The sequence below is a fragment of the Oncorhynchus clarkii genome, chromosome 1 (assembly GCF_045791955.1).
Source record: "Oncorhynchus clarkii lewisi isolate Uvic-CL-2024 chromosome 1, UVic_Ocla_1.0, whole genome shotgun sequence".
In the NCBI taxonomy this organism is placed as follows: domain Eukaryota; kingdom Metazoa; phylum Chordata; class Actinopteri; order Salmoniformes; family Salmonidae; genus Oncorhynchus; species Oncorhynchus clarkii.
In genome coordinates this window covers 52,951,062-52,966,515 of record NC_092147.1, presented here as the reverse complement: position 1 = coordinate 52,966,515, position 15,454 = coordinate 52,951,062, and the positions used below count along the sequence as shown (strand labels likewise).

The following is a 15,454-nucleotide window of genomic DNA, read 5'->3' as shown; positions in this document are numbered from 1 at the left end:
GCCTATAAACTGATAAGCATGACCAGTCAAATGTATTTCCATCAATGAATAGGCTAAAAAGCACAATTTCGCAATGGGATTTTTTCTTCTCCTGGGCAATTGGCCGGGGCCAATGTTATTTATAGCTGACCTGAATTGTAAATTTACAAAAAAGGAGTTGCCTGGTAATGTTTGTCTTTAAAATCTTGGAATGTTCTCATACAATTTCTCTCTATGATATCAGCAAAGTTACAGATTCTACATTTGTCCATTGGGGCGGAGCAAAAGGCTTTCCTCCAGACCGCAGGGTGTTATTGTGAAATAATGGTGTGTGGGCATGCTATATTGCACCAAATAGAGATTGTGTGTGCAATAATGGGTTCAAAGCATAGTTTACGGGATATATCAGTGAAGACTACCTCTTCCTGGAAATAGGAGACACCATATGTCTCTTTGTACAGTGGCTTGCGAAAGTATTCACCCAAATAGCATTTTGTTGCCTGGAATTAAAATATATTTTTGGGGGAGGTTTCTATCACTTGATTTACACAAAATGCCTACCACTTTGAAGATGCAAGAGTTTTGCCCATTTTTTTTCAAGGCAAAACTGCTCCAGCTCCTTCAAGTTGGATGGCTTCTGCTGGTGTACAGCGATCTTTAAGTCATACCACAGATTCTCAATTGGATTGAGGTCTGTGCTTTGACTTTGTCATTCCAAGACATTTCAATGTTTTCTCTTAAACCACTTGTGTGTTGCTTTACTGCTTTAGCAGGGTCATTGTCCTGCTGGAAGGTGAAGTCCCGTCCCAGTCTCAAATCTCTGGAAGACTGAAACAGGTTTCCCTCAAGAATTTCCCAGTATTTAGCACCATCCATCATTCCTTCAATTCTGACCAGTTTACCAGTCCCTGCAAATTAAAAACATCCCCACAGCATGATGCTACCACCACCATGCTTCACTGTGGGGATGAGATTCTTGGGGTTATGAGAGGTGTTGTGTTTACGCCAGATGTAGCGTTTTCCTTGATGTCAAATAAAAGCTAAATTTTAGTCCCATCTCACCAGAGTACCTTTTTTCATATGTTTGGGTAGTGTCCCACATGCCTTTTGGCAAACACCAAACGTGTTTGCTTATTATTATTATTTTTAACCAATGGCTTTTTTTCTGGCTGCTCTTCCATAAAGCCCAGCTCTGGAGATTTAAGTGGTTTTATGGACATATACTCCAATCTCCGCAGGGGAGCTTTGCAGCTTCTTCAGGGTTATCTTTGGTCTCTTTGTTGCCTCTGATTAATGCCCTCCTTGCCTGGTCTGTGAGTGTTGGTAGGCAGCCGTCTCTTGGCAGGTTTGTTGTGGTGCCATATTCTTTCAAAAAAAATTATAATGGTGCTCCGTGGGATGTTCCGTTTTGGATTTTTTTAAATTATAACCCAACCCTGACCTGTACTTCTTCACAACTTTGTCCCTGACCTGTTGGGAGAGCTCCTTGGTCTTCATGGAGCAGCTTGCTTGGGGTGCCCCCTTGCTAAGTGGGGTTGCAGACTCTGGGGCCTTTCAGAACATTGTGTGTATGTGTGTATGTATGTATGCATACACACACACACACACACACACAATGTTCTGAAAGGCCCCAGAGTCTGCAACACCACTTAGCAAGAGGCACCCCAAGCAAGGAGCAGATCATGTGACACCTAGATTGCACACAGGTGGACTTCAGTTAACTAATTATGTGACTTCTGAAGGTAATGTACCATATCTTCATAGCAAAGGGGGTGAATACATATGCACGTACCACTTTTCCGTTTTGTCATTTGTTTTGAATTTTTTCCACTTCAAATTTTTTTAAGCTATTTTGTGTATTTCCACTTCATGAAATCTAAATAAAAATCCATTAAAATTACAGGTTGTAGTGCAACAAAATGGGGATAAATACTTTTGCAAGGCAATGTGCATTGTCTTGATAAAGTAAGATATGATCCGTAGTATTATCCGAGACATTCTTGTAATATCTTTCGATTGTCAAATCGCCTGGGCCAGGTGCGCTATAGACAATAAAATGGATCACCTTGCCTGCTACTTCTAGTTATTCTGAACAGACAGGTATGGCCTCTTATTACTATGGCTGAGGTGTTGACATAGTATTTTAATCATATTAATGAAATTGGAGCCGAGCCCATATATTCCAAAACCGACCAAAGATACACTACATGACCAAAAGTATGTTGACCCCTGCTCGTCAACCATCTCATTCCACTTGAAGTTGGAACATTACTGCTGGGCTTCCTTTCAGCCACAAGCATTCATTAGTGAGGTTGGGCACTGATGTTGGGTGATTAGGCCTGGCTCACATTCAGCATTCCAATTCATCCTAATGGTGTTTGATGGGGTTGAGGTCAGGGCTCTGTGCAGGCCAGTCAAGTTCTTCCACAGCGATCTCGACGAACCATTTCTGTATGGACCTCGCTTTGTGCGAGGGGGCGTTATCATGCTGAAATGGGAGAAAGCCTTCCCTAAACTGTTGCCACAAAGTTGGAAGCACAGAATCGTCTATAATGCCTTTGAATGCTGTAGTGTTAAGATTTCCTTTCACTGGAACTAAAGGGCCTAGCCCGAACCATGAAAAACAGCCCCAGGCCATTATTCCTCCTCCGCCAAACTTTACAGTTGGTACAATGCATTTGTCCGTCGGACTGTCAGAGAGTGAAGCATGATTCATCACTCCAGAGAACGTGTTTCCATTGCTCTTGAGTCCAATGGTAGCGAGCTTTACACAACTCTAGCCGACGCTTGGCAATGACCCAAAACACACCTCCAGGCTGTGTAAGGGCTATTTGACCAAGAAGGAGAGTGATGAAGTGCTGCATCAGATGACTTGACCTCCACAATCACCCGACCTCAACCCAATTGAGATGGTTTGGGATGAGTTGGACCGCAGAGTAAAGGAAAAGCAGCCAACAAGTGCTCGGCATATGTGGGAACTCCTTCAAGACTGTTGGAAAAGCATTTAATGTGCTGGTTGAGAGAATGCCAAGAGTGTGCAAAGCTGTCATCAAGACTAAGGGTGGCTACTTTGAACAATCTGAAATATAAAATATATTTATATTAAACGTTTTTTGGTCACACCACGATTCCATATGTGTTATTTCATAGTTTTGATGTCGTCACTCTTATTTTACAATGTAGAAAATAGCGAAAATTAAGAAAAACCCTTGAAGGGGTCTAAACTTTTTACTGGTACTAATCTATCAAAAGCTTTTTCTGCAACAAAAGAACTGCCCAAGGAGCGTTGGTTTGATGAAGCATGTGAAATATGTAATAGATGACGGCTGTTATCTGAGGATAACACACCCACTTTGGTCTGGATGGACCAATTTGGCTAAGTTAGTTTCGAGACGGGATAGCAGACTTTTTGAAAATAGTATATCTCTATTTATCAAAGATAGGGAGGGGGTGATGGTGAGAACACAAACAGCAAAATAAGTGCTGTACGAACCTTTGAACAGTGGGCCTAATTGGCCTAAAGTAGGATTTTGTGGTAAGTAAAAATTAAAGCACCATCTTGTGACTCTCTTTTAGGAACTTCTTAAATGTGTATCTGTCAGTAGTAAGCATAATGATCAGATAGGCTCATATGTAGAATTTCAGTTTTCGAAATCAGTACGAAATCGATTCTGGAGAATGTTTTGTCTGGTTGAAGAAAGTGTACTATTGTTTTGTTTCAGCGTTATGAACTCACCAGGCATCAATGAGGTTGTAATAAGATAATATATGTTGGAGCCTTGGTTGCCTGTGGATTACAGTTGGTCTTATTAGATTTGTCCCAATAACCTGGTGGCTCCTCTATAGACAAACCTTCCTCCTGTGTATATCTGTTTTCTTACCGATTTGCCTTTGATGATTCCAGAACTCTCCCAACGACCTGCAGATGTTGTCAGATGCCCCGGCACATCACCTCTTCTGCCTACTGCCTCCTGTTCCTCCCACACAGAACTCACTGCCAGAGGTTCTGGCTGTCATACAGGTGAATAAACTCAGCCTACCATCAAAAACAATGGAGAGCAATGCATCCCATAACATTTTAACATGGCAATAGCTGTTCTGTCATTCATAACCTGATTACGGTGTCCACCCACAGTGCTCAGAATGACAAATCACATTTAGATTATGGTAATTCATGTTAACATAACATGCAAGTCGAGGATGCAACGATGTGCGGTCCTTCTTACCAAAATTCTATTGCACACTTTGAAGATGTTAGAATGAATGTGCTTTTCCTCAGCCAACAAGACGAGTAACGAACAGCAAAATCACTAGCCCGTGTCAATTTACTGTCCCCACAGTAGAAAATGTAACTATTCTATTGGTCAGCTTGTCAAGGGAAAAAATGGCCTATTCCAAACAGTCTCTGGGACCGTTGTGGGATGATGGTTCCCAAATGCATAAAACGAGATCCTACAGAGAACCAACTGCAAGAGCATTGAGGCGTCCATCGCACACCGCCAGCTTAGATTGCTCGGACATGCCATCCGGATAGCAGAGGATCGCCTGCCACGGAAGCTGCTGTATGGACAGCTACAACTTGGCTGTTGCTATGCAGGTGGGCAGAAAAGGCAGCTAAAGGACCAACTGAAGACACCACCAAAGAAGTGTGGGATAGACCCCGCCTCCCTCCAGACTGTTGCTGCGGACCGAGCACCTTGCTCCAAGATGGCATAGCAGTCAGACGTCTTTTGTCCTTGTCTTGTCCCGTGTGTGTGTATATATGTGTGTGTGTGTGTGTGTGTGTATGTATATGTATGTATATATATATATATATATATTTACAACTTTCTTCGCATACCTTTCGCATACCTTTTTTATGTTTTTTATTTTCCATAAACTCATCTTCAAAAAACTCCTGCAACCCGCCTCACCAATTTATATTTTTAAAAAAAAGAAAGTATTATTTACCTCAAATCTGTAATCCTCCACAGAAGCTAGACAGAAGCTAGACAGAAGCTAGACAGAAGCTAGACAGAAGCTAGACAGAAGCTAGACAGAAGCTAGTTAGCTTCTTTACTGGCTAATCGTTAGTATTCAGCTAACCACGGTTTGTGGTCATCAGCTATCCTTTAGCTTGAAAATCTATTGGCAATTTTGTACGGCGCGGCTCGGACCGGAACATACCGGACCTATTTTTCTCTCCATGTCCCCGGATTTCAACCACTAACTCTGGACATTTATACCTGGATCTCGCAGCTAGCTAGCTGCTATCCGTGTGACTATCGGCTTACGTCGATTCCGGAGCAAACATCAATTATTCCGGAGCTAGCCAGCTGAAGAGTTCCATCAGTCACTCCTGGGCTACAATCACCTATCCGGACCCGTTTTACTGCCAACGCGGAGCCCCACCGGGCTTTCACAACTGGACTACCGACGTTATCTGCCCGAGGGAGTTATCCGGCTGGCTCCTCTGTCGCGACGTTACCTGAACGCCCATCTGTGGTCCGCTAATCGTTAGCTGTCAATTTTTTTTTCTTTTTTTTCTTGGGCCTCTAACTATATCTATTGTTGTTTTTTTTTGCGAACTGGATTGATCCCCTCTACCACACGGAACCCCACTAATCCTACCGATGGAAACGCACGAGGTGGCTAGAAACAGACCTCCATCCTATGCTAGCTTGCTACCGATGGCCCAGCTAGCTGTCTGAATCGCCGTGACCCCAACCAACCTCACTACTCACTGGACCCTTTTGATCACTCGACTAAGCATGCCTCTCCTTAATGTCAATATGCCTTGTCCATTGCTGTTCTGGTTAGTGTTTATTGGCTTTATTTCACTGTAGAGCCTCTAGCCTGCTCACTATACCTTACCCAACCTATTAGTTCAACCACCCACACATGCGATGACATCTCCTGGTTTCAATTATTTTTCTAGAGACAATATCTCTCTCTTCATCACTCAATACCTAGGTTTACCTCCACTGTATTCACATCCTACCATACCTTTGTCTGTACATTATACCTTGAAGCTATTTTATCTTCCCCAGAAACCTCCTTTTACTCTCTGTTCCAGACGTTCTAGACAACCAATTCTTATTGCTTTTAGCCGTACCCTTATCCTACTCCTCCTCTGTTCCTCTGGCGATGTAGAGGTGAATCCAGGCCCTGCAGTGCCTAGCTCCACTCCTATTCCCCAGGGGCTCTCTTTTGATGACTTCTGTACCGTAATAGCCTTGGTTTCATGCATGTTAACATTAGAAGCCTTCCCCCTAAGTTTATTTTATTCACTGCTTTAGCACACTCTGCCAACCCGGATGTTCTAGCTGTGTCTGAATCCTGGCTTAGGAAGACCACCAAAAATTCTGAAATGTTCATCCCAAACTACAACATTTTCAGACAAGATAGAACTGCCAAAGGGGGCGGTGTTGCAATCTACTGCAAAGATAGCCTGCAGAGTTCTGTCCTACAATCCAGGTCTGTACCCAAACAATTTGAACTTCTACTTTTTAAAGATCCACCTCTCTAAAAACAAGTCTCTCACCATTGTCGCCTGCTATAGACCACCCTCTGCCCCCAGCTGTGCTCTGGACACCATATGTGAACTGATTGCCCCCCATCTATCTTCAGAGCTCGTGCTGCTAGGCGACCTAAACTGGAACATGCTTAACATCCCAGCCATCCTACAATCTAAGCTTGATGCCCTCAATCTCACACAAATTATCAATGAACCTACCATGTACCTCCCCAATTTTTATTTTTATTTTTTTTATTTTACCTTTATTTAGCCAGGCAAGTCAGTTAAGAACAAATTCTTATTTTCAATGACGGCCTGGGAACAGTGGGTTAACTGCCTGTTCAGGGGCAGAACGACAGATTTGTACCTTGTCAGCTCGGGGGTTTGAACTCGCAACCTTCCGGTTACTAGTCCAACGCTCTAACCACTAGGCTACCCTGCCGCCCCCAAAGCCTTAAACACGGGCACCCTCATAGATATCATCCTTACTAACTTGCCCTGTAAATACAGCTCTGCTGGCTTCAACCAATATCTCAGCGATCACTGCCTCATTGCCTGCATCCGAAATGGGTCAGCGGTCAAACGCTCCCTGAAACACTTCAGCGAGCAGGCCTTTCTAATCGACCTGGCTGGGGTATCCTGGAAGGATATTGATCTCATCCCGTCAGTAGAGAATGCCTGGTTATTCTTTAAAAATGCCTTCCTCACCATCTTAAATAAGCATGCCCCATTCAATAAATGTAGAACCAGGAACAGATATAGCCCTTGGTTCTCCCCAGACCTGACTGCCCTTAACCAACACAAAAACATCCTATGGCGTTCTGCATTAGCATCGAACAGCCCCCGTGATATGCAGCTGTTCAAGGAAGCTAGAAACCATTATACACAGGCAGTTAAAAAAGCCAAGGTTAGCTTTTTCAAGCAGAAATTTGCTTCCTGCGACACAATCTCAAAAAAGTTCTGGGACACTGTAAAGTCCATGGAGAATAAGAACACCTCCTCCCCAGCTGCCCACTGCACTGAAGATAGGAAACACTGTCACCACTAATAAATCCACTATAATTGAGAATTTCAATAAGCATTTTTCTACGGCTGGCCATGCTTTCCACCTGGCTACCCCTACCCCGGTCAACAGCACTGCACCCCCCATAGCAACTCGCCCAAGCCTTCCCCATTTCTCCTTCTCCCAAATCCAGTCAGCTGATGTTCTGAAAGAGCTGCAAAATCTGGACCCCTACAAATCAGCCAGGCTAGACAATATGGACCCTTTCTAAAAGTATCTGCCGAAATTGTTGCCACCCCTATTACTAGCCTGTTCAACCTCTTTCTGAGATTCCCTAAGATTGTAAAGCAGCTGCGGTCATCCCCCTCTTCAAAGGGGGGACACTCTTGACCCAAACTGCTACAGACCTATATCTATCCTACCCTGCCTTTCTAAGGTCTTCGAAAGCCAAGTCAACAAACAGATTACCGACCATTTCGAATCTCACCATACCTTCTCTGCTATGCAATCTGGTTTCAGAGCTGGTCATCATCTTAACCGCCATTGATAAGAAACATTACTGTGCAGCCGTATTCATTGATCTGGCCAAGGCTTTCGACTCTGTCAATCACCACATCCTCATTGGCAGACTCGACAGCCTTGGTTTCTCAAATGATTGCCTCGCCTGGTTCACCAACTACTTCTCTGATAGAGTTCAGTGTGTCAAATCGGAGGGTCTGCTGTCCGGACCTCTGGCAGTCTCTATGGGGGTGCCACAGGGTTCAATTCTTGGACCGACTCTCTTCTCTTTGTATACATCAATGATGTCGCTCTTGCTGCTGGTGAGTCTCTGATCCACCTCTACGCAGACGACACCATTCTGTATACTTCTGGTCCTTCTTTGGACACTGTGTTAACAACCCTCCAGGCAAGCTTCAATGCCATACAACTCTCCTTCCATGGCCTCCAATTGCTCTTAAATACAAGTAAAACAAAATGCCTGCTCCTCAACCGATCGCTACCTGCCTGCCTGTCCAACATCACTACTCTGGACGGCTCTGACTTAGAATACGTGGACAACTACAAATACCTAGGTGTCTGGTTAGACTAAACTCTCCTTCCAGACTCACATCAAACATCTCCAATCCAAAGTTAAATCTAGAATTGGCTTCATATTTCGCAACAAAGCATACTTCACTCATGCTGCCAAACATACCCTCGTAAAACTGACCATCCTACCAATCCTCGACTTCGGCGATGTCATTTACAAAATAGCCTCCAATACCCTACTCAATAAATTGGATGTAGTCTATCACAGTGCAATCCGTTTTGTCACCAAAGCCCCATATACTACCCACCATTGCGACCTGTACGCTCTCGTTGGCTGGCCCTCGCTTCATACTCGTCGCCAAACCCACTGGCTCCAGGTCATCTACAAGACCCACCCACCTGTAGCACACACTCCAGCAGGTATATCTCTCTGGTCACCCCCAAAACCAATTATTCCTTTGGCCGCCTCTCCTTCCAGTTCTCTGCTGCCAATGACTGGAACGAACTACAAAAATCTCTGAAACTGGAAACACTTATCTCCCTCACTAGCTTTAAGCTCACAGATTACTGCACCTGTACATAGCCCATCTATAATTTAGCCCCAACTACTACCTCTTTCCCTACTGTATTTATTTATTTTGCTCCTTTGCACCCCATTATTTCTCTCTACTTTGCACATTCTTCCACTGCAAATCTACCATTCCAGTGTTTTACTTGCTATATTGTATTTACTTTGCCACCATGGCATTATTTTGCCTTTACCTCTTATCTCACCTCATTTGCTCACATTGTATATAAACTTATTTTTCTACTGTATTATTGACTGTATGTTTGTTTTACTCCATGTGTAACTCTGTGTCGTTGTATGTGTCGAACTGCTTTGCTTTATCTTGGCCAGGTCGCAATTGTAAATGAGAACTTGTTCTCAACTTGTCTACCTGGTTAAATAAAGGTAAAATAAATAAACCTGGCGCGGATTCCGCCATCAAGGAGTGCAGTTGGTTGAGGGAAAAAGGACAGAACGTAGCCTGGCAAAGCAACCGGCTTATGACAGTGCCTGCACCGGCCTCAGTGGGACAGGCCTTTGTGTACTCTGTCTGTGGCAGACAGTGTGCAAGCAGCATCGGATTCTACAGTCAGCAAACTCACAAGCCGTAGTAGAAATCATCATCATCTGATATGATTGATTTAAGTTTGTGTGTGTGCGTAATGTTCCTCTCAGGTGTGTCTGGAAGGAGAGATCTCTCGTCAGTCCATCCTCAACAGTCTGTCCAGAGGAAAGAAGGCTTCCGGTGACCTCATCCCCTGGACCGTGTCAGAGCAGGTATTGAGAATACAGGCCTGGAGCCATATGGCTTCCCACTGAATAATCTCACACTATTGGCATTGATCAGTTCTAATGTTGTGCTCTCGCTGCAGTTCCAAGACCCCGAGTTTGGCAGTCTGTCTGGAGGCAGGGTGGTGCGCATCGCTGTCAACCCTGACTATCAGGGGGTAAGTTCTGTTTTTTCCCCCTGTATTTCATGTTTTGTCAGTTGTGCTTGTGCAGTGCAGCTCTCTAAACAGACATATTTTGGTTCTGACTTTCCAAAGCGATTGAGTTGTATGTAGGTGTGTTGACTATGTGGGGCTACAGTGTGATTTTGCCAATCAGGCCCTTAATCTTCAGTACCTGTCATAAATTGACACACCTACTCATTCAAGGGTTTTTTTTAAAACTATTTTCTACATTGTAGAATAATAGTGGCGACATCACAACTGAACACATATGGAATCATGTAGTAAGCAATAAAGTGTTAAACAAATCAAAATATATTTGAGATTCTTCAAAGTAGCTACCCTTTGCCTTGATGACAGCATTGCACACACTTGGCATTCTCTCAACCGGCTTCATGAAGTAGTCACCTGGAATGCATTTCAATTTACAGGTGTGCCTTGTTAGTTATTTTGTGGAATTTCTTTCCTTTTTAATGCGTTTGAGCCAATCAGTTGTGTTGTGACAAGGTAGGGGTGGTATACAGAAGATATCCCAATTGTGATTGTTACAGATTATTAAAAAAAATTGAAACCATTGGTCACATACACATGATTAGCAGATGTTAAAGTGAGTGTAGCGTAATGCTTGTGCTTCAAGTTCCGACAGTGCAGTAATATATAACAAGTAATCTAACAATTTCCAAACAACTACCTAATACACCCAAATCTAAAGTGGTGAATGAGAATATGTACATATAAGTATATGGACGGCCGAGCGGCATAGGCAAGGTGCAGTAGATGATATAAAATACAGTATAGACGTGTGATATGAGTAATGTAAGATATGTAGAAATGATTAAAGTGTCATTGTTTAAAGTGTCTAGTGATCCATTTATTAAAGTATCCAGTGATTAGGTCTCAATGTAGGCAGCAGCCTCTGATTTAGTGATTGCTGTTCAGAAGTCTGATGGCCAATCTCTGTCTCAGCTTTGATGCACTTGTACTGACCTCGCCTTGAACAGGCAGTGGCTTGGATGGTTGTTGTCCTTGATGATCTTTTTGGCCTTCCTGTGACATCGGGTGCTGTAGGTGTCATGGAGAGCAGGTAGTACCAGGCTGTGATGCAGCCCGACAGGATGCATCTGTAAAAGTTTCAGGGTTTTTGGTGACGAGCCAAATTTCTTCAGCCTCCTGAGGTTCAAGAGGCGCTGTTGCGCCTTCTTACCCACACTGTCTGTGTGGGTGGACCATTTCAGTTTGTCTGTGATGATTATGCCCAGGAACTTAACTTTCCACTGCTGTCCCTTCGACGTGGATAGGGGGGGTGCTCCCTCTGCTGTTTCCTGAAGTCCACGATCATCTCTTCTTTTTTTTCTTTTTTTCTTTTTTTTTTTTTTTTTTTTTTTTTGACGTTGAGTGGGAGGTTGTTTTCCTGACACGGCACTTCGAGCGCCCTCACCACCTCCCTGTAGGCTGGCTCGTCGTTGTTGGTAATCAAGCCCACTACTGCTGTGTCGTCTGCTAACTTGATGATTGATTTGGAGGCGTGCATGGCCACTCAGTCGTGGGTGAACAGGGAGTACAGGAGAGGGTTGAGCACACCCTTGCGGATCCCCAGTGTTGAGGGTCAGCGAAGTGGAGATGTTTCCTACCTTCACCATCTGGGGGTGGGCCGTCAAAGTCCAGGACCCAGTTGCACAGGGAGGGGTTGAGACCCAGGGCCTCCAGCTTGATGATGAGCTTGGAGGGTACTATGGTGTTGAATGCTGAGCTGTAGTCAATGAGCAGCATTCTTACATAGGTATTATTCTTGTCCAGATGGGATAGGGCAGGACCTGTTTGGGCGGTATGCAAAGTGGGTTGATAGTGGCCGGTAAGGTGGCGGTGATATGCTCCTTGACTAGTCTCTCAAAGCACTTCATGATGACAGCAGTGAGTGCTATGGGGTGGTAGTCATTTAGTTCAGGTACCTTTGCCTTCTTGGGTACAGGAACAATGGTAGTCATCTTGAAGCATGTGGGGACAACAGACTGGGATAGGGAGTGATTAAATATATCCGTTAACACCCCAGCCAGCTGGTCTGCGCATGCTCTGAGGACGCAGCTAGGGATGCCGTCTGGGCCAGCAGCCTTGCGAGGGTTAACTTCTTATGGCTGCAATCCCGTTAACGGGAGCAATTTGACAACAGCCAGTCAAAGTGTAGGGCGCCATTTTCAAAACATCAAATCTCATTAACATTCCTCAAACTTTGTTAGCGAACTGTGACGTTGGCACTCTATTATCCTCAAAGCGGGCAAAGAAGGTGTTTAGTTTGTCTGGAAGCATAATGTCGGTATCCGTGACGTGGCTGTTTTTGTAGTCTGTGCTTTCCTGTAGACCCTGCCACATACGTCTCGTGTCTGAGCTGTTGAATTGCGCCTCCACCTTGTCCCTGTACTGCCATTTCGTTTGTTTGATGTTACAAGTAGTTTGGGATGAGTTGGACCGCAGAGTGAAGGAAAAGCAGCCAACAAGTGCTCAGCATATGTGGTAACTCCTTCAAGACTGTTGGAAAATCATTTCAGGTGAAGCTGGTTGAGAGAATGCCAAGAGTGCAAAGCTGTTATCAAGGCAAAGGGTGGCTACTTTGAACAATTTAAAATATATTTTTATTTTTTTCAACACTTTCTTGGTTACTTCATGATTCCATATGGGTTATTTCATAGTTTTGATGTCTTCACTATTATTATACAATGTAGAAAATAAGGAAAAACCCTTGAATTAGTAGGTGTCTAAACTTTTGACTGGTAATATACTTCCTCAGATCCAGTATGAAGGATGTTAACATTGGTTTGCAAAACTACTTCTAGCAATGACTGCTAGCTAGCAGATACCCATAGACTTCCAGTCATTGCGCTGATGCTTGTCAGCAACTTCCTTCAAACTGCACCCCAGACTCTGGGGAAGTAGATAAAGGACCTCATTGCCAAAATCCAGAAGTATCCCTTTAACTGGTTTGTTTCCCTGTCTGTCCTGGAGATGGGTTATGGCTCCAGAGCACTGCAACAGTTACAGCTGTACTATGAGGGTCAGTTCCCCTACATGGATGAGAACGCACAGACAGCTAACAGCCAGATCACCTCTGTCACCAGCGAGGTAATGCCTCACTCAAACAAACGCCTGAGAACACTTGCACACTCACCGACAGAAAAACCGTCCCCTGAACATACACATTCCATGAGTATAAATCACATCCACAGGGAGAAAAGTCACCCAGACTCCTGTCTTTTTTTTGTTGACACTCACATTGACTCCAAAGAGCAGCATTGAGCAGAGTTGATTGTTTTCACTCTGTTGGAGGTGCTTTGCTAACAGTGTTGTTAATATATAGGCGGTGAGCCTCCTAGAAGAGGTGTTGCACCCTAGGAAGGACCTCCCTCCTCTGCTTCTGAAGCTGAGTGAGAGGAGGGCCGAGAGACTAGAATACCTGGGAGTATCCTATGGCCTCACACCTCCGCTGCTCAAGTAAGTATTATTTACCATAGATAGATTTTATATACATGATTGGTGTTTACTGACACTGGGAAACTCTGCATTTGGCTTCATCACCTCTGTTTTTTTCCCAAGTATTAATCTGTCTTTTTTCTTTGTTACCGCACAGGTTTTGGAAGAAAGCTGGTTTTGTCCCTGTCTATTTGCGGCAAACCCCTGTAAGTAGAAAATGTCTACTATTCACAATTTACTACTTTACATCATTGTGCTGAAATTGAATGCAGTTGGAGTATTGCTTATTGTAATGCTTGGTTTTGTCTTTTGACCCATGGTGTGGTGTTATCATTCCCAGAACGACCTGACGGGGGAGCACTCGTTAGTGATGTTGAAGGAGCTCAACACAGTGGAGGCTCCTGAACAGGGCCAGTGGCTGTCTGCCTTCTGGAAAGGTGAGGCTTGTGTGTGCTGTGTTCTGTCTCTTAGTGGAAAATAAAGTATAATCTGATGTTCTACTCTATTCTCCCTCTGCATTACAACTCACCTTGTCTTTGTTTCTTCCAGATTTCCGTCGGCGCTTCCTGTCTCTGCTCTCCTACCAGTTCAGCAGCTTCTCTCCCAGTATGGCCCTCAACATCCTGCAGAACAAGAGCACCACCAAGACGGATGCCAGCTCCGGTAAGTTCCCCTTCACTCCCTCCTTCCCTCCCCACCAGTCAAGAATCCGACCACCACTGTCCCTGTGGTAATCTAACTAGACCAAAATGGGTCTCCCCACCTGTTGACAGTCTACCCTAACCTTTGAATGTTTTGGGCCAGTACTTTTGAATGATTTGGGCTACAGACGAGTGGTTTTCAATGTCTCACCTGCTTTCTCTCCCCAGCCCTGAGCAGTTCTGAGCTGTCTGGTCAGTTCAGCCCCTATGATCTGAAGCGTCTGGAGATGTACTCTAGGAACATGGTGGACTACCACCTCATCATGGACCTCATCCCTGCCGTGGCACGCATGTTCTTCCTCAAACAGCTGGGAGACGTGACCCTGTCCGCCGCACAGTGTGTGAGTAGGACGTTACGTGTGCACACACAGACATGCGCATACACTCTCCCTCTTTCTCAGTGTAGTGTAACTCTTGTCTATCTCCCTCTTTTTTTTTATTTTACTAGTCTAACTTCGTCTGTTCATCTCCAGGCTCTGTTGCTAGGTGTGGGGCTGCAGCATAAATCAGTGGACCAGCTGGAGAAGGAGATTGACCTTCCCAGCTCTCAGCTCATGGGACTGTTCAACCGCCTCATCAGGAAAGTAGTGCAGGTGAGAGAACACATTTAGTACCCATGAGGGGAAATGTAATTAATTAAGATTTTAAATGTTTTATTTCTTACATTCTATCCATCCTGCTTAGCTATAAGTAGCAAACCAAAAAACCTTTAGTTCCTAGAAAATGTCCTAAAGTTTCTACGAGTAAATGTCTCGTACTTACTGTGTCTCAGACAATGACAGCTAGTTGATTCATTATTACCTGTTTAGTTATTTTCACCATGTTTGTGTGCTGTTTTAGTTCTTCAACAGAATCCAGGAGAAGGCCATTGAGGCAGAGATGGTTGTATCTAAAGACATCTCCATGGAGCCCACGGTCAAAACCCTCAATGATGATCTAGTACGGAACTCTCCTCCGTTTTATGAATGGCATGACAACGAAAGGATAGATAGACCATAATATGCAATGGTGCAGTGAGTATATGAATGCAACATAAATTAAATATTTGTTTTTTTCTCCCCAGGATGAGGCAGCCAAAGAGTTCCAGGAGAAACACAAACAGGACATGGAGAAGGTCAAGGAGATGGACCTGCAACAGTACCTGATCCGAGGAGATGACGAGGAATGGGACCAGGTGTTGAAGAAAGCAGGACAGACAGCTGTTGTCAGCATAAAGAGGTAAGAGGAGAAACATCTAGAATCCTTGCTATAACAATGTAATATGCTACCTTCGTCTCGGCCCCGAAT

The 15,454-nt window shown here is 44.2% G+C and overlaps 1 protein-coding gene across 1 annotated transcript in view; it reads left to right on the top strand.

Annotated features, from left to right (window-relative positions):
* LOC139408980 (N-acetyltransferase 10) overlaps positions 1 to 15,454 on the top strand; it is a 36,857-nt gene that overhangs the window by 19,345 nt on the left and 2,058 nt on the right. Inside the window, exons 15-26 of the mRNA XM_071153532.1 lie at positions 3,884 to 4,000; positions 9,730 to 9,831; positions 9,927 to 10,001; positions 13,002 to 13,118; positions 13,354 to 13,487; positions 13,624 to 13,672; positions 13,807 to 13,903; positions 14,016 to 14,129; positions 14,336 to 14,508; positions 14,641 to 14,760; positions 15,008 to 15,106; positions 15,231 to 15,385. Coding sequence (XP_071009633.1) covers positions 3,884 to 4,000; positions 9,730 to 9,831; positions 9,927 to 10,001; positions 13,002 to 13,118; positions 13,354 to 13,487; positions 13,624 to 13,672; positions 13,807 to 13,903; positions 14,016 to 14,129; positions 14,336 to 14,508; positions 14,641 to 14,760; positions 15,008 to 15,106; positions 15,231 to 15,385 — 1,352 coding nt within the window. The remainder of the gene's footprint in view (positions 1 to 3,883; positions 4,001 to 9,729; positions 9,832 to 9,926; positions 10,002 to 13,001; positions 13,119 to 13,353; positions 13,488 to 13,623; positions 13,673 to 13,806; positions 13,904 to 14,015; positions 14,130 to 14,335; positions 14,509 to 14,640; positions 14,761 to 15,007; positions 15,107 to 15,230; positions 15,386 to 15,454) is intronic.